The sequence below is a fragment of the Ictalurus punctatus genome, chromosome 6, assembly GCF_001660625.3.
Source record: "Ictalurus punctatus breed USDA103 chromosome 6, Coco_2.0, whole genome shotgun sequence".
Classification (NCBI taxonomy): Eukaryota; Metazoa; Chordata; class Actinopteri; order Siluriformes; family Ictaluridae; genus Ictalurus; species Ictalurus punctatus.
Genome location: NC_030421.2, coordinates 31,758,443 through 31,781,386, shown reverse-complemented (window position 1 = coordinate 31,781,386; position 22,944 = coordinate 31,758,443). Strand labels below are relative to the sequence as shown.

General features: G+C 43.2%; 1 protein-coding gene across 12 annotated transcripts in view; it reads right to left on the bottom strand.

Moving 5' to 3' along the window:
* Positions 1 to 22,944, bottom strand: part of LOC108266581 (plakophilin-4) — a 143,485-nt gene that overhangs the window by 111,614 nt on the left and 8,927 nt on the right. For 3 of the 12 annotated variants that reach the window (XM_017470088.3, XM_017470086.3, XM_017470089.3), the window contains exon 1: positions 1 to 107. This exon is cut by the window's left edge and continues 104 nt beyond it. The exons of 2 other annotated variants lie outside the window; for them this stretch is intronic. In XM_017470088.3, the coding sequence (XP_017325577.1) occupies positions 1 to 14 (14 nt within the window). In that variant the 5' untranslated portion in view covers positions 15 to 107. Of the gene's footprint in view, positions 111 to 22,944 lie in introns of those variants that run through there. 7 more of the 12 variants (XM_017470085.3, XM_017470095.3, XM_017470084.3 and 4 more) reach the window with 7 other exon arrangements.

Sequence of the window (22,944 nt, the reverse complement as noted above, 5' to 3'; positions counted from 1 at the left end):
GGAGCATGTACCATGATGAGCAGACTCGCGGTGAACACTCGGCTAACTCGGACCACCGTTAAGACCTGTCTCTCGGAAGGGCTGGGCTACACCCCGCTCAGACACGTACCACCTGAAGCCATACGACACACTCATTTCCTCTTATCATCATACCACACACACACACACCCTTAAATCAATAAAGCACTCCTTCAATGAGCCATGAATCAGGTCACTCGGACGCCATAAAACATCAACCAGCGATAAACGGGGATTCAGCAGCGGCTCTCGTCTGTTCTCGTCTACGGATGCCAAGTTTATTTAAAAAAGACGCCGTTCTTCAGTCACTTCCCAGTTATGAAGCCCCTCAGCAATCAACGCTTCAGTCCTCTATCGGTTCCTACACAATTCATCCAACCGATCAAGTGCATGACGGTGTGCCGAACATTTAAAGACGGTGTCAATCTTGTTCACGGGGTTACGGATTCCGTAACAAAAAAAAACCTTACCGACGAAAGGCTCGCTGACGGCGAGAAGAGAAAACACCCACCACGTGACTTTCATTTCACTGCCGAAAAGTATTTCTAGTCCTCTGTAGGGCTGCTACGATGTGTGTGTATCACGGTATATAATTTAGCTAACAAACCGTAGCAAAACAAACAAACAAACAAACAAACAAAAAACACGAGTTTGACAATTCTTCAAAGCCTACAAAGACAAAAGATGTTCAATATTCTTAGTTTATTTTACAAAATTATATCAAATCACCGGCATCCATTCGGTATCATTTAATTTGTAATTATCAAAAAGGTAAAAAAAAAAAAAAAACACATCACTGTACCGACGATATCTCAGAAAATTGTATCGCGTAATCATTTGTTACAATATTGATATTATATCGATATATCGCCCAGCCCTAGTCCCCTCTGAGCTGCTTCTGTATCACCAGCACATGCTTTAGTGCTGTTTTTTTTTTTTTTTTTTTTAAGAATACGGAACGTTACGTTTCATGACCTTGCACCCCTTCGTTTCCATTCCCATCATGCACCCCTTCACTTCCAGAGCGAGCCGGAAGAGCTCGAGGGGTCTGTGCAGCATGTGCAGGCTGCCAAGCCCAGGTCTTTCAGACAGCACACAGTACATTTCAGATACAGTTCTTTCACAATGTGGTTGTGTAATGTCCTGAAACCTTGAAATGTTTCCACAGGGCTGACATTTTTCTCTGATGAATGCTGCTGCTCAGACGTGTCTGAGCGCTGACCGGAGCAGGAGCGCAAATCTAAATCATCGTTAAACTAACGCTAAAAGGATTTGTTACATATTAGATTGGACACTTCAAGGTAGATCGAATGAACCTTTTCTGTCAAAAACTTTCAACTAAATGAGCAGGAGTGCCCTTTTTGATCATTTTTGGCTGAGATTTTTCAGTGGAATCCCTAATAATAATAATAATAATAATAATAATAATAATAAACTAATCTTAGCTGAACAGCTGACAGATATACACTGATTGCTCCCCACCCCCACCCCTCACTAATCAACGCCAAACACTGCCCATTTACCGTGCCAGAAAGTGAGACCGCGGTGTCAGCGTAACGTTCGAGCGGAAAAATCGAGTTGAGACAAGAGCGCCAGCCAAAACATTACCATCATGAGATGAGGGAAAGGGGCGGGGCTACCAGGGGGTGTTCAAAACAACTACTCAGCTGTCGATGGTTCCAGAATCAGATGTCGATTGGCTCATCTGCCGGTTTTACTGAGGGAATAAAGAGGACTGCTCCGTTTTGCGTGTTTTTGAGTGACGAGTGATGTTAAAATGCCGGACTCCTACACAGGAGGGTGTGAAAGGCGGCGGGTCTGTAAAAGCAGGTTTTGGTTTCTGGTGTAATCAGGACTTGGATGCTAAGTGAAAGCAAAACATCTTCACCGAAATACTTGAAAAGATTCATACTGACTGAAGAAAATAGTGGAACAGAACAGAATACAGGATCTTACTCGACCATTGCATTGCTCCGGAGGAATATTTCTGTCCTGTTCGCATACGCCGTATCTTCTAACCCACCACGACGAGTGCGGGGTCGGAGACAGGGTCAGTCTTCTAGGGCCAGGCAGTGGCACTAAACGCTCTCCGGTCTGGCTCCCGTCGACCCTCGTCGGCTCACAGACCACTGAGCTGCCATGGTGTAGGAAGGGCCAGCGTTACTGAACTAAAACACCACCGATTTAATGAATCAAATAACCATAAATAAGTAACGAGTCACAGTGAATTATCTTAATTGTGTTTAGCCACATTAGCAATTCTGACTGAGATGTTCATGTTAAGTTTGCACGGACGGGGCAGGATGCAGGCGTGGTGCTCGTCACTCACTCCGCCTACACGTACAGGCCGTAATCTCGAAAACGAGTCCTCTGAAAGTCCTTCATTAGCTCTTAGAACTTGGATATCTTTATCATTTACCGGCATTTCTTTAACCTTCCAGATTTCCGGAGTCATTTATACAGTTCCTGCATGGTGCGACCAAATGAATAGTCTGTCATTCCTCAATACTCTGTATGGCGTGTATACATTGGAACGAAAGGCCATTTCTTCAGGACCATGGTGCAACACAGAACAGTATGCGGGACTACATGAAGTCCGAACACGGTGTGAAGAACGGGTGCAGACCCTCAAGCAACTACATGTATTTCAGCCTTACAAAAGATTATTAATCCCGGCTTAGCAATCCTACGGCATTAATAAAGCACGGCATCGGAGCGCGTTCGCCCTGACGGTTCGAGCCGCGTCCGTCTGAGCTGCACTAGATCTTATGCTGATGACACAGACCCGGTATCAGACTCTAGCTATGCTGTGGGACTGCTAGAGAGCTGTTAAATTAACAAAGCCTTTATAAAGCACTAGACTTTATATAGATATGGATGCTCGGCGCTGAGACTTCTCAGTTTTCTTCCCCCGCGTGTCGGAGGCTGAATGGAACCGGTACAGAGCCTGAGGTCTGTAACATACACGGAGACTTGACTTTCATCGATTAGTAAATCACGCAGCATGAATCCGACGCTCGTTTGTGTGAGATACAAAAGGATAAAAGGCAGCTACCGTTTCACCGCTTTTCTCTAAACCTCGCGACGAGACGATTACCGGAGACGTTGAATGTACCGGTATCGATAACCCGAAGGACACACTTCCATCCTGTCCTTTTTGGGGCTCTGAAATAGAGAACCGATCTTTATCGTGTCATAACATTTTGAGTCAGGTTGAAGGCCTTTAAATAACCTTAAGACCGATGAAAGCGGTCAGATTCTCTCCCATTCAATGCGACTTGCTGGGCAAAGACAACTGGGACGAAATTTTAAGATCGCTCTAACCTGCATTAATTATTGATGTCAGACCCAATCCATCTGGACCAATCAAATGCCTGGATAGGTTTGGACATGCCCCTTCATCATCATAAGGAAACGATGAAGTATTTTTCAATTGACGTGATCGTTAAATTGGACTTATTGGTGACTTTGGTCATTGCGGGGATTCCTGACGTCACAAAAGATCACAGAGCTTTACCGGTTCACTATACGTCTGCTACACTTGAGAAAAAATACCGCAAATCCAGACTTGCTGAATATCCGCAACGAATGATGGACCGATACGACCTTCACAACCGAAGACTTGTTTTTCCCGTAAGATACTCGGACGGGATGAATCTATCGTCCTAAACTAAAGTCCAAATCACAACATAGTGCGATATGTTTGGTCTGCTATTGTGTAATGGTGCACATAAGCATAGCGGAGTGTACTCTTTTAATCCCATAATGCACCACGTACCCGTAATCGCACAGAGTTCTAGCACCCTCGCTGAGGAATACAGAAAGCTATACGTAGCAGAGCGATAATCAGACCTATGTAAGGTAGAGTATAAAATCTTTTACCTCAGTCGCTAATTCTGTTCCCTATAAAACGTTTTCTTTTGTACTGTAGTGCTCCAGGCAATAGTGAATAAAAAAAAATATATGTAAAAAATCATTTCAAACACGGCGTCTGTGATTGTAATTATAATCTGATGGAGGGACTGCAGCAAAGGTTTTACATTAACCACATATTCCAGGCTCCTACTTTCATTTCACAAGAAATAAACGCCAAAAACGATTATATCCTGACCCTGAAAAAAGGGGACAGAGAACCAATTACACTCGAATATATTTCCAAATATTCTCTCGTGAAATCTTGCTGAAGAGAAAGTTTCGGAAAGGAAACTCACTACCGCTTTGATATCAGCCGATAAAGGACCGGCTGAAAGTGACAGGACTTTGGAGAGTTCATTTCCCGACAAAATTTTGCTAAAAACGCCTAAAAATCACATTTAGTAAAAACAAAGCTAACACTGAATACACCAAAATCCTCTGCACACTGAAGAGCACGCTATATCGCCAAAAGTATATGGACACCCGAGTATTGAAGATGCTTAATTCCAAAACCACGGGAATTATTATCGCTGTAATAACAGCCTTCGCTCTTCAGAGAAGGGTTTCTACAAGATTCTGAAAATGTGGCTGTGGGGATTTGTCCATTCAGCCAGACGAGCACAAGACGTGGGGCACTGAAGTCGGGAATGGAGGCCTGGTGCATAGTCGGTGCTCTAGTTCACCCCAAAGGAGTTCAGTAGGGTTGAGGTCAGGATTCTGTGTAACCTTGGCAAACCATGTCTTCATGGAGTGTGATTAGTGCACAGGTACACTGCCACGATGGGACACCTCTGAGTTCCAGTGAAGGGAAATTGTAATGCTACAGCGTCCAAAGACATCCTATACAGTCGTGTGCTTCCAACTTCGTGGCACCGGTTTGAGGAAGAGACCAAAAACATTCGGCCATTTGTATCTCTCAAATGCGGTCCTTCCAACGCAAAGCTTTTTTTCATGGCACAACAAAGAGACCTTTGGCCTAACTTTGGACAGCTAGCTGCAGGGATTGGACTACACGATCAGGAGAGAAGTTACCTTTATGCAACGTTCGTTTTCCAATGATTTCCTTTTGTACATCATCACTGATTACAGATCTCGCGTCTCAAACTGTAACGATGAAAAAATTGCCGCATGTTAAATCGGGGCCTTTGGGAGCCTACACGTTCCTCGCTCGTCTGCCTCATTCAACTCGGCCGTGAACGAAAATCCTCTCTTGCCGGGCGTCACTTTGACAGCTTAGATGATTTCGGTGCTGCTGTACGCTCCATCAAATGAAACAGCGGGCAGGGAATTTGCATGACAATCAGCACAATATTGGACATGTTGGAGCCGCACAATGCAGCTGTCCATCTCCCAGTGAATCGCAACGCCTGCTCAGCGCTCACGCCCCCCTCCCTCCCTCCCTCGCTCCCTCGCTCCGTTCCCCTCATTACACTAGGAGACAAAGTGTCTGGCTCTGAGTGATCGATTCGTCCTGTAAGTAGCAGCACTGGCATTAGCGTGGCACAACATTTATCAATAGGACATAAGCTTTCAGTTCATTACACCAGATTTAAAGACAAGGCAGATGGCACTTGTGATGAGGACTGCTGTTCAAGTGGGTGCATGCATTATCACTTCGCATGTGTAAAGGCATTGATAAGGTCACATCTATTGTGGCTCCAAGAATCTACAAAATCAATTACAATCGACTCTTCTTCCTTTACAGTGAGAATGGCCACTTGGAGCACACTTCAGTGTCATTTTTCAATGTCAAAACCAATGTTATATTGTTGCACAGTCACGGATATTGATCCGTCCATACATCCGTCCATTTTACAGCCTACTTATTCTACGCAGGGTTGCGAGGGAGCCTGGAGCCTGTCCCAGGTATACCAGGTAACTTGGGGCACAAGGCAGGGGACACCCTGAACGGGGTGCCAACCCATCACAGGGCTAAATCCGCACGTTCACAGACCACGGACAATATGGAAATCCCGATCAATCTAGCTACGACGCACGTGTTTGGACTGCGGGAGGAAGCCGAAGTACCTGGAGGACACGCAAACTCCGTGCGCACAGGGTGGAGGCAGAATTCAAACCCCCAACCCTGCAGGTGCCAGACAAGACTTTTATATAAATAAGAAAAAAAATATCTTAATTTAATAATGAACTGTGCGACTAAGCGGCAAAATCTTCTTCTGCCATAGATTTATTTAGCCGTCTGATTTGGTACGTTTACAGATTCGCTATACGGCCAAAATAAATAAATAAATAAATAAAAATCACACGATGGTGTGATTAGAAGAGAAAGGTGGACAGGTGGAGCGCACAGCGGTTACCCTGTACCTCCTACACCATTAAGAAGAAAAGGTTTTCACTGTGGGCAACCCAGCAAAATCTCATTTGTATTTAAAGAGCTAATGATGTCGTCTCTCTTTGTTAGGCAAGCAGGTAATAAAAACTACAACGGTGCTTTTAGTGCAAGGTTCTGCCCATTGTTATTCCCCACCAAGATTCTGACTCTTAAGGAAAGTCATGCGATAACACAACAGCACTCACTATGACTGAGACTACGGACCACCTCGGGACTCGTCCGGTTTAAAGCGAGTACAAAAACGGTTACGACGACATCCTGCCTTTCACTATACGTACCTCCTTGTACAAAAACAGACCGACGAATCTATGCCAAGTGTTCAAATTAACACTTTGGCCTTTAAAAGCTTTTATTTGTACGGCTGCGGATGCCTTGCGGGGTTGCTGCTACATAACTGGCTGACGTGTTAAAAGCACTGAAGCGTGGTAAAAGGAGTAAAAGTGTGTGAGAAGTAATTTATCATCCTCCTGTCTAGTTCTTCAAAAAGGAAAGACGTGAACGTATCTGATCTGCTCAGTCTGACAGCAGGAGGGAGAAAAAGCAGAAGATACAGACAGGAATTAGTGATACCAGTATTAAGGAGAGGATTTTCAGAAAGGTTTACTGAAACATATGCTTTTCAGTTCTGCCTTAGAAGCACTTTGCTTGTACGGCTGATGAAGGACTTTTGCCCGAAACGTCCCATTTCTCTGGGAACTCTGTGCACTAGAACTCATTTTGTGTTACATTTACCATTATCACCAAAAGTGCACTTCTGTTACTTCCTGGATTCTTCTTTGCTTGACTGTGGCAGGGTTGCTGGAGCCAGATGGGCTGGTTTCAATATTTCAGACACTGACGATCTCCTGGGATTTTCTCACACACACACAGCCTCCAGAGGTTATGCATAATGGTGCGATGAACAAAAACGTTCCGCGGCCGGAAGCGTCTTGTTGACGAGAGAGGTCTGAGAAGAATGGCAGACTGGTTTGAGCCGATGGTGACGCTACTATTTACAACTGTGGTGCGCAGAACAGCATCTCAGAACACGCAACACAACAGATCGAACCTTGAGGCGGACGGGCTATGACGGCAGAAGAATACTTCAGGTTCCACGCCTGTCGGCCAAGAACGGGTGCTGCTTTGCCTTTCCCGATCTGCTGCGGGATAGGTTTGGTGCGCCATTTTATACATGAAGAAACGAAATGTATGAGAAAGTGGGCGACAGACTAAGTTCCCTTGGGCTGGGCGATTTGCAAAGGAAGTGCTTATTAAGTACTCTGTGCATCTGAGTGCATGAGGTTGAGGTCAGCTTCAGATCCATGACCACCTCCATGCTGATGAGCTCAGATCTGCAAGATAATTGCAGGGTAAAAAAAAAAAAAAAAAAGATTTATCAGCAGCTCAGGTATATTTACATAAAGCAGTAGTAGCAATCAAATGCTGGTTTTTCCAGGTAGCGTTTACTTGTGCCTCCTAACACTCGTTCCCAGTGCTGTGTGGCACACTAACAATCCCAAACACTACAATCACCTGGCTGGCGGTGAGAGAGGAACTAACAGAAGACAGCATCCGACGCATACGTGCAGGCTTTTCCTCCATCAGAGACTGGCGTAATGTCGTACCTAGGACTCTCAAGGACTGAACAGAATCATTTTCACAAGTCACAACTTCCTTTCTTTTCATCTTTCTGTACAACCGAGGCAATGACGGGTCCTTTTCACACTCGTGTCTCAGACGACGGGAAACACGAACGCTTCCACTCTTTTGGTTTAAAGGCCCCTTTTTGCAGCATTTCCCATACTTTAAGTCACTGGCTCTCACACTGGAGGCCCTGGTCTCCCAGGGGTTCTGTGAATCATAGCTAGAAGGTCCGTGATGTTTTTTTATTTTGTTGGAAATCGCAGCCCACCGTTATCACGGTTACGGTGCTGCGTAGAAGTACTTACCCATTCCCGATTTCTTCCATTTTTTGCATATATGCCACACTGAAATATTTCAGATCGTCAAACGAAGATCAATCTAAAACAAAGACGAGCTGAGTAAGCACAAAATACAACACGATATGATGCGATCAAAAGAAATTCCAGAAGAGATGAGAACGACAAGTGATTTCAGCGTTACAGCAAATGCAAGCATTTCGATGGCTCGGCAATTCCGGTGAACCGCAGTGAGATCCTGTTATCTCCAAAGGGAGAAAACTCCACCGGAACACTGGTGAATCTTCTCAGAAGCGTTCTGCCGACTAAAAGCTCCTCCAAGAGTGCATAAACGACTTGCTCGGGAAGTCACATAAGAACCAAGACAAACATCTAAGGATCTGCAGACCTCGCTCGCCTCAGATCAGGTCAGCGCTCGTGATTCCACCGTTAGAGACTGGGCGAAAATGGTATCCATGGGAGAGTTGCAAGGTGAAAACGACTAATAACCAAGAGGAACATGATGGCTCGCCTAAAAAACAAACAAACAAACAAACAAACAAACAAAAAAAACACCTTGATGACCCCCAAGCCTTTTGAGATAATGTTCTGTGGACTGATTTGTCAAAAGAGGAACATTTTGGAAGACGTGGTTCCCATTGCCTCTGGTTTAAAGCTAACAGAGCATTCCACAATAAGAACAACAGATCAGCGATCAAACATGGTGGTGGTAGTGTGATGCTCTGGGGATGTTTTGCTACGTCAGGGTCTGGGCTACTTGCCATAATTGACAGAACCAGGAATTTTCTCTCTACCATGTAGGTGTTGCATAACCTTTTTCCATTCTATAAATGAAATGATCATTAAAAAAATAAATAAATAAAATAAAAAATAAAAGGCATTTTGTGTTTACACAGGTTGTCTTTGTCTTGTATTAAATTTTGGCGAAAACTCTGAAACAATTTACTGTGACAAATATACAAAAACAAATCAAATATAATATTTTTCTACAGCACTGTATTATATTTATTATTGAGTTCTTACACTTAGTAGCCTTATACTTGATATACTTAGAGTATATTCAGAAAAAGGTCTGTGAAAAGAATTTTTCAGTTCAAGGGGCCCCAGGCTGCAGAAAGTTTGAGTAACCCTGCTTTAAATAATACGGTTTGATGTACTATGCAAATATATTATAGACATTTGCATTGCTTGGCTATAAGGACGCAAAAGGATCTCTGCATAGATGTCCAAAAGATACCGACTTCACACCTATTTATAGCAGCATTTCACTAAACGGTGATGCGTAAACTTTCTTCTGTAGTATTCGGCTCATTTTACACGTGAAGGGCCGGTGAGCCGATCGGAATAGAGATAATTTACCTACGTCATTCTGCTCGAATCCAAGGTGTAAACAGGAGGTTAGAAAACGGTCCAAAATGTCGATGTCAACCCTCTGGTGAAGAACAAGGAAACGCTGATTAAATCGTGTAAAAGAGTGAAGTGTAAGCGTTCGATACCTGTACTACTAGAGTTAGATCAACAGATTAGCCTTTTGTTTAAGCATACCTTGGACAGGCTCATGAAAATTGATGAAACAAACGGTGGAATTCTGTTCGCTGGTGGACCGAGGTGGAAGAGGTCAAGCGGGGGGAAAAAAAAAAAAGAGAAGGAAATTAGCTTTTGATGAAAATGGCAGCTATCCAAACCACTTCGCCACTCGTGGCTCCATTAGCACAATGCTTACACCTGGGTCAGAAAACAAAAGGTCACCTGTTCATTTTATTCTGCCCATGAGGCCCACAGCTGTGTTTCGACCATGTGAGTCTGTGTGTGAGGAGAGTGACTCAATCGGACCTTCTGTTCATACACGTTTCAGTGGGGTGCTGAAAGGCTGGCTGACGCACTACAGGAGACGTAATATCCCTTAATCGATACCTAACTGAGGAGTAAACAGACACTGACATTAATGCGGCTAAACGGGTCAGATGGTCATTTAGTGCTCATAACACATTACATTTCAATCTCTAGGAATATGCAGTGCGAGAAATGCAAAAAATCTAATATGGGTTAGACGTTATGTACCACTTCCTGTTCTTAATTCAGCTACAGGTATTTCTTTCTTTCTCATCACCATTCGCTGGTTCGTTAATCATGCATGCAATGTATGTATGCGTGTACTGCACGTGTGCACACGTGCATCTATCCATGTATAACATTTATACATCTTTCTATAAAACCAGCCAATGTATGTGTTTTCTATCCACACAGCTATCCGATATCATCGTATATAGGTTATCCATCCATCAATTATTGTATATAGGTTACCCATCCATCAATTATCATATGCAGGTCATCCATCCATCGTCGTATATAGGTTATCCATCCATCCATTACTGTATGGAGATTATCCATCCATCCATCGATCATTGTATATAGGTCATCTATCCATCAATTATCATATGCAGGTCATCCATCCATCAATCCATCCATCCATCATTGAATATAGGTTATCCATCCATCCATCCATTACTGTATGTAGATTATCCATCAATCCATCCATCATCGTATATACGTTAACCAGCCATCCATTATCATATGTAGGTTATCCATCTATCATTGTACATAGGTCATCATCATCATCTGGAGGTTATCCATCCATCCATCCATCACTGTGAATAGGTTATCCATCCATCAGCATCATATGTAGGTTATTTATCCAGCTATCCATCAATCATTGCATGTAGATCCACCGATCCATCATTGTATGTAGATTATCCATCCATCACTGTAGGTAGGTCATCCATTCATCCATCCATCCATCCATCCTAGCACACTATATAGACAAAAGTTTGTGGACACCGAACAGCACACTCATATGCTTGCTTGTCTATTCAACTAACTACCTGTTCATCCAGCTATGTATAGATTAATGATTATATCTGCTTTTTTTATCCATCTATATATCTGTCATCCATCCATCCTATATATCGGTCATCCATCCATCCATCCATCCTATATATCGGTCATCCATCCATCCTATATATCTGTCATCCATCCATCCATCCATCCTATATATCGGTCATCCATCCATCCTATATATATATCTGTCATCCATCCATCCATCCATCCTATATATCTGTCATCCATCCATCCATCCATCCTATATATCGGTCATCCATCCATCCATCCATCCATCCATCCTATATATCGGTCATCCATCCATCCATCCATCCTATATATCTGTCATCCATCCATCCTATATATCGGTCATCCATCCATCCATCCATCCTATATATCTGTCATCCATCCATCCATCCATCCTATATATCGGTCATCCATCCATCCTATATATCTGTCATCCATCCATCCATCCATCCTATATATCTGTCATCCATCCATCCATCCATCCTATATATCGGTCATCCATCCATCCTATATATCTGTCATCCATCCATCCATCCATCCTATATATCGGTCATCCATCCATCCATCCATCCATCCTATATATCGGTCATCCATCCATCCATCCATCCTATATATCTGTCATCCATCCATCCATCCATCCTATATATCGGTCATCCATCCATCCTATATATCTGTCATCCATCCATCCATCCATCCTATATATCGGTCATCCATCCATCCTATATATCTGTCATCCATCCATCCATCCATCCTATATATCCGTCATCAATCCCAGTACTTAAGGAGGAATGAAGAGAAAGTCCACACCTGAAACTCCACCTCCCTCCGAGCTACCTAGCTACAAATTTCAATCTCGCCCTTTCATTACTTGCGACAGTTTCCACACCCACCATTTTCGGTCACTTTCCTTCATCTTCTCCTACATAATATTATTTGGCGGGGGGGGGGGGGGGGGGGGGGGCCACAAAACAGAAAGCCTCCCCCTTGATTACAGTGCCCTCCACTATAATTGGCAACATTTGGTAAATATGAGCAAAGAAGGCTGTAAACAATTGTCGAAACTTTTTGATCTTTTGTTCAAAAACTTCACAAGAATACTCTGCTCTCATGGATATCAAAGAACTGCGAACAAACACAGGTTTATCAAAAAAACATATCTTTGTTAAACAATTAATGGAACCCCTATGAATTCATATGAGGAAAATATATTTGAAGTATATTCCAATTTATATTTTACATTTTCTTTAGTATACCTGGGTCACTAGGAACAGGAAATTGTTTAACTTCCTGTTTCACAGGGGTATAAATATGAGGTGACACATGGGTCAAATTCCCTTTGGCATTCATAATAACGGGTAAGAGCGAGGAATATAGCTGTGATGTGCGGCAAAAGGATGTTGAGTTTCACAAAATGGGACGTGGCTATAAAAAAAAAAAACAGCACAAGCGTTGAAGATGTCCATTTCCACCATCAGGGCAATAATGAAGAAGTTCCAGTCAAGTGGAAATGTTATGAATCAACCTGGAATTGGACGCGTGTCTATATCGTCTCAACGCACTGAAGAGGACTGTTCGAGTGGCCAAAAAATCTCCAAGGATCACAGCTGAAGAATTGCAGAAGTTATTTGTGTCTTGGGGTCAGAAAGGCTCCAAAACCACAATCCGAAATCACCACAAGTTGTCTGGAAGGGATTCAAGAAAAAAGCCTTTACTCTCATCCAAAAACAATCTCAAGCATCTTCAGTTTACCAGGATCTGGAGGACCTGGACATTTTGTTAGGATACATGGCATCATGGACTCTATCAAATATCAACAGATCTTAAATGAAAACCTGACCGCCTCTGACAGAAAGATTCAAATGGGCCGTGGTCGGATCTTCCAGGACAATGATCCAAAACATACATCAAAATCAACACAGAAATGGTTTACTGACCACAAAATCAAGTTCCTGCGATGTCCATCCCCATCCCCTGACCTGAACCCCATAGAACACCTGTGGGGTGAACTGAAGAGGAGACTCCACCAGCGTGGACCTCAAAATGTGAAGGATCTGGAGAGATTCTGTACGGAGGAACGCTCTCAGATCCCTCTCCATGTATTCTCCAACCTCATCAGCGTTATAGGAGAAGACTCAGAGCTGTTATCTCGGCAAAGGGACGTAGCACAAAGTACTGACTAAAAGCGTGACAATAATAGTCGCACACCTATATTTAAGGTTTTTAATAAACGTGTTTTGTTTGCAATCGTTTGATATCCATGAAAGCAGAGTATTTTTGTGAATTACTTTGAACAAAAGTTTAAAACAATAAAGACCCATTTTCACAGCCATCTTTGCTCATATTTACCAATGGTGCCAATATTAGCGGAGGGCACTGCATTTCCTTTCTATAACCCCTTTCCCGAACCCCTTTCGCAAACTTCACCGACAATCAGAACTGAAACTGTTGCAAGTAAACAAAAGTAAACAAGAACGGGAATTCTATATAGGGATGGTGCTGGTCGTAGAGTACGTTTGTTAGAGGAAGCTGTGGGAGAAAACACAATACTGCAACCATATGGAGGTCCTTAATTGGGAAAGGAAAATGTTTCAGCCAAGAAACTCACTAAAAACCTCAACTGAGCTCTACTGCATGACCAGATGCCACATGAGACGCTCTCTTCAAGCGGGCATGCTTGATCTGTGTACCTGAACCCACATGACGAAACTCTTCTGTACATGCTGCTGGTACTCTGCTCGACTTGATCAAGTTGCTGCACTCCATTTCCTAGTCAAAGCACGCGGCTGCTCCGACGCCTCTCGTCTCGCTCGCTAAAGAGAGAATGATGAGGGCAGAGGAAGAGCGCGATGATGGACATGCCATGACACCTACACCTTATCAGAAAGAAAAAGAAAGGGGGGGAAAAAAAAGCTCAAATGAAATGAAAGAAAACCGCAAGAGATGACGGCAACGCAGAAAAGAACTGGCCCGTGCTGGGCAGGACGAGACGTGCGACGAGATGTTGCAATTCAAATATAATTTTGTTGTGCAGAGTATGTGAACTCTGGCTATTGCCTTCAAGGCATAAAAAAAAAAAAAAGCCAGAGGAGAACGGGAGGAAAGCTGGGAGGCATATCCAGCAGATATGCTAGGAATGACTACATTTAAACTGGAACTCTGCTCAAAATGAAACGTTTAGCTCATTAGTAACGTTTTATCGCATATCGCAATATTCAGCATGGTGACAGCACCAAAGAAAGTATATGCTGCCACGAATGCTCTCCAAACACGACCACGGCTCGTATAAACACGGAATGAAAGCCAGAAGTGGGCTGAGCATCACTTTTACTAGACAAGCCAGGGGGTCAAAACGGAGTTCATTTACATTACGGACCGCTGTTTAAACTCTGCGAAGGTTATTCAAGGACTTTCTCTGCCCCCTTTTTCCTCTCCTCTTATAGACTGGAGCTGGAGATGCCAAAGAGGCGGTGAGGTCGAGCGATCGGCATATTTTGACTCGTGCGGTTTTACGCCGCTCAGTAGTGTGAGGAGACGCCACAGGGATTCACGCGTGTCCTTTCAGAGGCTGAGCGACATCGTCGGTCATGCTTTGTAGAATTTGTAGACACCGCTACCACGTGTCTCGTTGCACATCATATAGTAGGAAGGGACCGTAAAATAGGGACGCGATTACGATCGTAGAAACTAAAAACGGCAGAATTTGTCAAACTGGTTTGACGAGTCAGCTGACCCCGGCTGAAAATCTGATACTTACCGGTGCACGACATCACGCAGGAAAACTCCCTCCCTCCCTCATCGTGCCATGGCAAGGCAGACGCTCATGAACTGAAGTGTCCTTACTGTCGAAGCGAGACTAGCAAGACGGAGCTGTCCCGTACGGCCTTCGACTCGGTAGGCGGATAACCGCCTCAGACGCTCACAAGCTGAGCCATCTGAAATATATTCCAAGTAGCCATGAATACCGCCTCGGACTCCGTCGGTAGTGAGGCCGAGGCCTGTGGTGGCGGTTTGACGTTACTCGCACTCTATAATAAAGCACTTTTTTTAAACATCCGCTGTCGTTCTCACAAGCAGTCGGGATTGTACCAGTGTATTGTGCTTCACCCGTACTGCAGGACCTCTCCGAGGTGGACAAAACTCTTCTGACAGAATAATCTTCAAAAGCACTGACAAGATTTACTTTCTCTCACCTACATCCTGCCAGCTGATGAAAGAATTCTGACTAGGGCCAGAAATACAGTCCCTGTTCTTTCCAGAAGCTACAGCACAATGAGTTGTTATTTTAAACGGATAGCGATTGAACAAAAACACAACTAGATTTGAAACCCGTGTCCCACTCGGCTAGCTATCGCACATAAAGTCGCTACCAAGCGACGTAGCTAGCTGATTGAAATCTTACTTCGGCATATAATCATGCGTTATCATTACTTAAAATAACAGAACGACGACGAGACGCTCCATAGTATGGTGTTTTGGAAAGGAACTAAGGTCTCCTCACTCATCATCGGTCATGATGAACACCAGTGACTGAATAAGCACATTGTGATGGACAGACTCATTTGCATAAAGTTGAGGGCTGTGTTGAAGCTTTACCGCTGCACGCTGAGCCGCACTCCGCTTCCCGTGACCATCGTGCACTGTCTGGATCTGGCAGTGCTCCTCTTTTAAATAAACAGGATGTGGTGCTGTAAACTTAGCCACTACGTCATCCTTTCAGTCCCAAACCTCTCTCTAAAACGCTTCGCAAAAACGTGCATGTGCGCGAGCGGACGACCGTCGAGCTCCAGAAAGTAGCGGCGTGGGTGCACTTACATACCGCGGATGAGCGACTGAGTCAGGGTGCAAAGTCGGTCTACAGCCCTACGCCGAGAGGACGGAGTTTAAATCCAAGGTAGTAAATGCTAGCGTGTGAAGTCAGAATTTCAAAACCCTCACGTCAACAAACACTGCTGCGAGAAAAAGATGGACACTGAGCCGTCCACGTTTCGTCCCACTTCGTAGCCCGAAGGCGTGGACACACATCTAAGATCCGACGTCCGCTCGGAGCTGCGCTGAACGCGGCAGTATTTCACCTTCTCCAAACAATCACAAACACGATTCGACAGAACCAGGACACACTACACGCGTGGTCAAAACGTGTTGGGGCGTGTGGAGGCGGCACTTTTCTTTCAGTGCGATATGTTTACTTCACGTTAAGTATATGACCGCCTGACCATCACACCCGCGTGTGTTTGTCGAACATGCCGTTCCACTTTTAGTCCCCCGCTTTGCCGTTAGAAGACCCGCCGCTCTTCTGGGAAGGCTTTCCACTAGATTTTGGAGCGTGGCTGTGGGGATTTTTGCTCATTCGGCCACGTGAGCGTTAGTGAGGGTGTTGGGTGAGGAGGCCTGGGGTCAGGGTTCGAAGTGAACTTTTTTTTACTTGGCAGCACCACAACTACAATTTTATTTAAAAACACCACCACTTGTGCTTAAAATGTGTGGATTTTTTTTGTACTGACTCGACATTTCTTAAAAAGAAATCTATAACGAAGTTTGTAATAAAAAATTTTTTAAAAATAGGCTGTCTAAAACTTTTAGCCAGCACTGTACTTTTGGCCATACTGTGTATTTCCTAGTTCTTACTGAAGAAATGGAAAAAGAAATGATTCACACGAGCCCACACTGGCATAAAACAGTGTGATGTGGCTGTGGTAAGCATTTAGCCCTGCAGTGGAAAGAAGCTATAATTGACAGGCTCTGGGGGGGGGGGGGGGGGGGGGGGCAGAAAAGTTTCCTGAACGGATAATCAACAGTAGCTGGACCATGGTGACATTTTTATTTGCTGATTACTGAACATTTCCCCCCCCTTAGAACATTTATACTAGACACAGCTTAGCGAATATGCTCTTTAAAACCAATTACAGAAACACTCTTAAGCTCAACTCAAACATGTGAAATATTCTTTCTTTTCAAGAAAGACTCATCTTTCTTGAAGGGAAGAAAAAAAAAAAAAAAAAAAAAAAAGGCGGCATTTTTATCGCAGACTTTCCCAGAAATGTATATCTCATATATATAGGGAAGTCTATTGCAAACCCCTGGAAGAATTTTTGCACTCTACTACTTACGGCTACCCTCAAGGAAAAATAAAAACCTTGAGCATGCTCCTAAAATATGAGAAGTATCAGGCCACAAAGGCCAAAAGCAAGAAAGGGAGCGAATCATAAATGTTATACGGTAATTCATCCCCCTAATGAACAAAAGCTGGATACATATCGGATGTAGCTGCTAGTCACCAGTAATAGCGTTTAGTCCGTTTGTTTGTTTGTTTTTTTTAAATAAATTTTATTATGTCATGTTAACAAGGTCCATGCTGCAAATCTGAAGTCTGGACTCGAAATATTATTAGCCGTTACTAAGCTCATTATAAAACTGAAATATATAAATTACACGTGCGTTTGCTCGGTGTTGAAAAGCAACAGAGATATTTATTGGATTCTTGCATCGATTTCTTCATTTAAGCTGCGGTTCGTGCTTTCCGAGTGATGACATTCGCAGACCCGGGAAGCTAGGGTGCGTCAGAAGAAAAAAAAAAAAAAAAAAAAAAAAAAAAAAAAAGACGGTGATGTTTTGCTACTTTGCTCCGCAGTCAGACAACACGGACTGACGGGAAGTACATACTACGAGATACAACACGATTCGTTTTTAATCGATTGATCTCGACTCGATCGGTTCCAGCTAACGTGACGACTATCGACGATTCCCTTCCCGTTACGGTCGGGAGACGGAAGCACCCTGCTCGACGGATCATCTAAAATAGAAATATGTACTAAAAACGGACTGCTAACGGTTAACGCCGTCCTCGAGGACGCATTCCTGGTAGATCTGCTATACTACGGCGCGTCCCAAAAGTCTCCGTACGTAGAGGACGTTAAGACTTTTGAAGCAAAATGTCCTCCGGAAACGTTCGGGATCGGTTTATATTTTCCCGACAGGGTTTAAGAACACCTTTGACAGAAGGAGAACGTATTGAAATCGTTCTCGTGGCCGGATCGGGAAGCTGCCGCAAGGTCGCGGTGGGCTTTAACGGGAAACACGGCGGGCACAGCATCGCACGACGCTGATGCCAAACTTATTAACAGATTCCAAAAGACAGGAAGTGTAGCGGACCGACCGAGAAGAACCGACTGGACACCCGCTAATGAAGGCACAATCAACACGGTCCCCTGTGCATGGAAACTTTCGGGACACCCTGTATTATTGATCACGCATGAATAAATACGGGCTTACGTATCTCAAACAACCACCGCTGTCAGGCTACACCATCAATCTTAATCATATCTGTCTGATCAAATCTGATCCAAATGTGAATATATCGGTTTTTGGGTTGTTGTTGTTTTTTTTTTTTTGCTGCTTTTCATAATAATGTTGTAAATAGTGGCAAGAAACAAGAGGATAAAAACAAAAAACAAAATGGATGATGCGAAGAACTGCTGAACTATTCAACTCTTGTCAGTTCCTGTTAGATCCAAGCTGGCCTCAGTGCACGGCTGAACAATCACGGCAATCTGCGACGACAAAAGAGACGAGCACGAGCACGCACCGCACTCCTTTTACGCTCAAATCCCATCTTCAATAACAGGATTTGCGCTTTTATACACACACACACACACACACACACACACACACACACACACACACACACACTGTTCTGTCTTCATTTGGGGAGGAGAAATAAAAACCCAACTAACAATAGCATGACAAAGGCGGTGTATAAAATGCAAAAGAGCCGTGGAGTTGAGAAGTACAGCCACGGTTTTATCGTTTCTATTAAAAATCTCAAGTTCCTGTCTAAAAACTTCCCATTTGCTCAGTTTCTCGGGCTTGAATTTGAAACGCTCTGCTCACAAAAACGTTTACCGTCACAGAAGGTATTGTGAAAAGGAAAATACTATAAAGACATTCCTGTCTTTTTCTTGGCTGCCCTTCGTTGCTCGTCATATTCCTGCGATGTAAGAAGAGGGCTTGATGTGTACCACGAGGAGAACTCCCCCACCCCACCCCGTCTCCCTCTCTCTCTCTCACACACACACACACACACACACACTATACGCTCCTCTGAAACGATGGAGAAAAGCATCTGTGCCTGAGAAAGAAACGATTTGTGATTGACCTCGCTGCAAAATTCATTAAAAGCAAATCATTTCAAATCTAAACAAATATACAGAAGTTAAAAAAAAAAGGGCAGAAATAATTATACGCGGCCTCGGCGGTCCAAGAGCGACACGGAACGATAAATCTGTGAGGCTCGTTGTGATGCTGTTCTTTAACAGTAGCGTATAAATACCGGCGTGCGGTGATGTACAGCACTGACACCTTTATTATGATAATAAACAGAGCGGTCCAAAAATACGTCCCTAGACATAAACATAAACATAAACCTAAACGAGATTACGTTTCAGAGCGGGTTACACAAAAGCGTTTGATGGCTTCGTTGAGGTTGTCTAGGATTGGACATTTGCCAAGATAAGCGGATCCTGCTGAATACTGACGTGCGGTGTGCGGCCGGTTACTGAAAGCTTAATGCGGGAAGAACATCAACAGCAGCTCACATTACAGTGAAGAAAGAGAAAGAAAAAAAACACAATTCTCTGAAGTCATGGTTTTCAGTTGAACTGAAACGCTTTGAGGGCTTGTTTTTACTGCAATTAAAGACAAAACAACTAAAACAAAGCTGAGTTTCAGGAAATTAAAAATTATTATTCTTTACTTAGGCCTACGTGTAATTCAGGGTTTCCCAAACTAGGGGTCACGACCCCACATGGGGTCGCCTGATTTACAAACGGGGTAAGAGAAATTATCATCATCATCAGTAATACTGAAGACAGATCTTGTGTGCTGATATTTGACTGAGTCACATTCAGATGAATCTTTTTCACCATCCTGACTAGTTCACTCACATCCAGATGAATCTTTCACCCTACCGACTAGTTCAGTCACATCCAGATGAATCTTTTTCACCATCCAGATGAATCTTTTTCACCATACAGATGAATCTTTTTCACCATCCTGACTAGTTCACTCACATCCATATGAATCTTTTTCACCATCCTGACTAGTTCACTCACATCCAGATGAATCTTTTTCACCATCCTGACTAGTTCAGTCACATCCAGATGAATCTTTCACCCTACCGACTAGTTCACTCACATCCAGATGAATCTTTTTCACCATCCTGACTAGTTCACTCACATCCAGATGAATCTTTTTCACCATCCTGACTAGTTCAGTCACATCCAGATGAATCTTTCACCCTACCGACTAGTTCACTCACATCCAGATGAATCTTTCACCATCCTGACTAGTTCAGTCACATCCAGATGAATCTTTTTCACCATCCAGATGAATCTTTTTCACCATACAGATGAATCTTTTTCACCATCCTGACTAGTTCACTCACATCCATATGAATCTTTTTCACCATCCTGACTAGTTCACTCACATCCAGATGAATCTTTTTCACCATCCTGACTAGTTCACTCACATCCAGATGAATCTTTCACCATCCCGACTAGTTCAATCACATCCACATGAATCTTTTTCACTCAGATGAATCTTTTTCACCATCCCGACTAGTTCAGTCACATCCAGATGAATCTTTTTCACCCAGATGAATCTTTTTCACCATCCCGACTAGTTCAGTCACATCCAGATGAATACTTTTCACCATCCTGACTACTTCAGCAATACAAACGGACAGATTTCCCCCGTCTACCTCCATGGAACAAAACCGCACTGTCTCAAATCAGATACTTATGTACTATTCCAGACTGTTACGATTTGAATTTTAAAAACCTCTAGTAGACACCCAAACCCACATGTCACATACTTTGGAATATTTAAGGTCATGGTTTTCGATTTGAGACGCAGCCAAGGACAACAATCTTGGCAGCGGCGTAAAGTTTTAAAGAGGTGTGTTCGACGTCGAAACAGACGGGCAGAGGGACGATTTGGCTCTGACGTCTGACGCGCCATTCTCTAGATGTACAGTTCTAGATGTACAGTCGCGGTCCGACGTTTACATACACTCGTCATGAACAGGAACGTCGTGGCAATGTCGGGCTTTCGATAAGTTCTTTGAATTGTTCTTTTTCTGGGGAAGAATGATGCGATTGTGCAACATACATCTTTAATAAAAAAAATTTTTTTTAAAAAAACAAGAATTTGGTTCACAAGTTTGAATTTATTTGGGGCTTATTATAGTCATACAGGGTCAAAATTACACACACACAAACACTTGGATCATTAATCCGGTCATGCTGAAAGTCCCGATACACAGCAATGCCACTCGTGTTGCCGGTGCGCAGGTGTGCAGAATCATGCTGCGAGTATACACCAGGCTTCTCAGACGGTATAGGGTTCACAACACTTCCCACTACTCTGGGAAGTCAGTGCAAGGATTATTTCTTTGGCTTTGAGTCAGTCACTTATGTTACACACATGAAATTGGGCTGCAACTAACGATTATTTTCATAAAGTATTAGTTGGCAGATCTTTTTTTTTTTTTTTGATTAACTGATTAATCGGATGGGGCGGGGCAAACTCTCAGTACCGTTTTTCCATTTATTTAAAATGAAATCCACAAACTGAGTGTTACAAATAAACTTTAGACTAAAACTTTACACAACTGTTTAACCAATTATACGAGACTCAAAAGAACCCAATACACACACACACACACACACACACACACACACACACACACACCCACACACCAGAATATACATCATTCATTTAGGACTGTAGTTTAATTCAGTGCTTTTTGTGCATCCATAAAAATAATGCATAAATACTTATATATATATATATATATATATAATATAAACTTTATCTATAATTATTTATGCATTATGTTTATGGATGTACAAAAAAAATCACTGAATTAAACTCCAGTCCTGAATGAATAATAAAAACTCACTTTCACTACACCATGTGTTTTCTGTTACTCACTGCCTTTAGACATATTTTGGATATGAACATAAATTTGTGCTCGTGCATCCCTGTCGTGTTTCCCTGCTACGCGAGCTCCGCTTTGTAAAGTTTGATCTTCTCCGCGGTGTTTAATATAAAATGCTCTCCTGCCTTAGAGGACTTTCTTCCTCGGTCACGTGACGATTTCGCCTCTGTCTGTTCGTGACTGAGGTCATGTTGGGAATAAAAGGTAACGCTGATAAACAGTAAACTGAAGAAAGTCAGTATCGGTCACTCTGGGTGTCTGCTAATGCTAGCGCGCGTATGACGTCATGCGCCGTCGCCTAGGAAGCGGCTTATAGTTCCGTTTAGTAAAAAAAAAAAAACCCCGCTGTTGATGATATTACCTTTCTAAAATCCACACACTAGACGGTAGAGTACACAGTGCATAGTGTAAGTGTATAACGTACCGAAGTAACGTAATGAGTGAATCTCCTCCGCGCCACGCGCAGACCAAATAATCCATAAACCATATTATCCATTGTATCGATTAGTTGTCTAATATAAATATATTCATATTTCTTCGCAGACGTTCTCAGTCAAAGGTCACATGACCAGTTGCGCGGCACCGTACAGGTAAAAATGATGATAAGAAGAAGTTGTTCACTACGATCCGAAACCACACAGTCGACAAGGGAACAAAACAACTTCTGAGTTCATATTGAGATAAATCGTCGGAATGGAAAGATTAGATAACTGAAACCGCACTGGGAGCTGAAATGCTGCGGGTGTAACACTCCTGTGCTCTTGGAAAGAAAACAAAACAGGAAAAAAATACTGATATCAAACCTCCGAGTGTGGCGTAAAGGAGACGACTGTTGATTT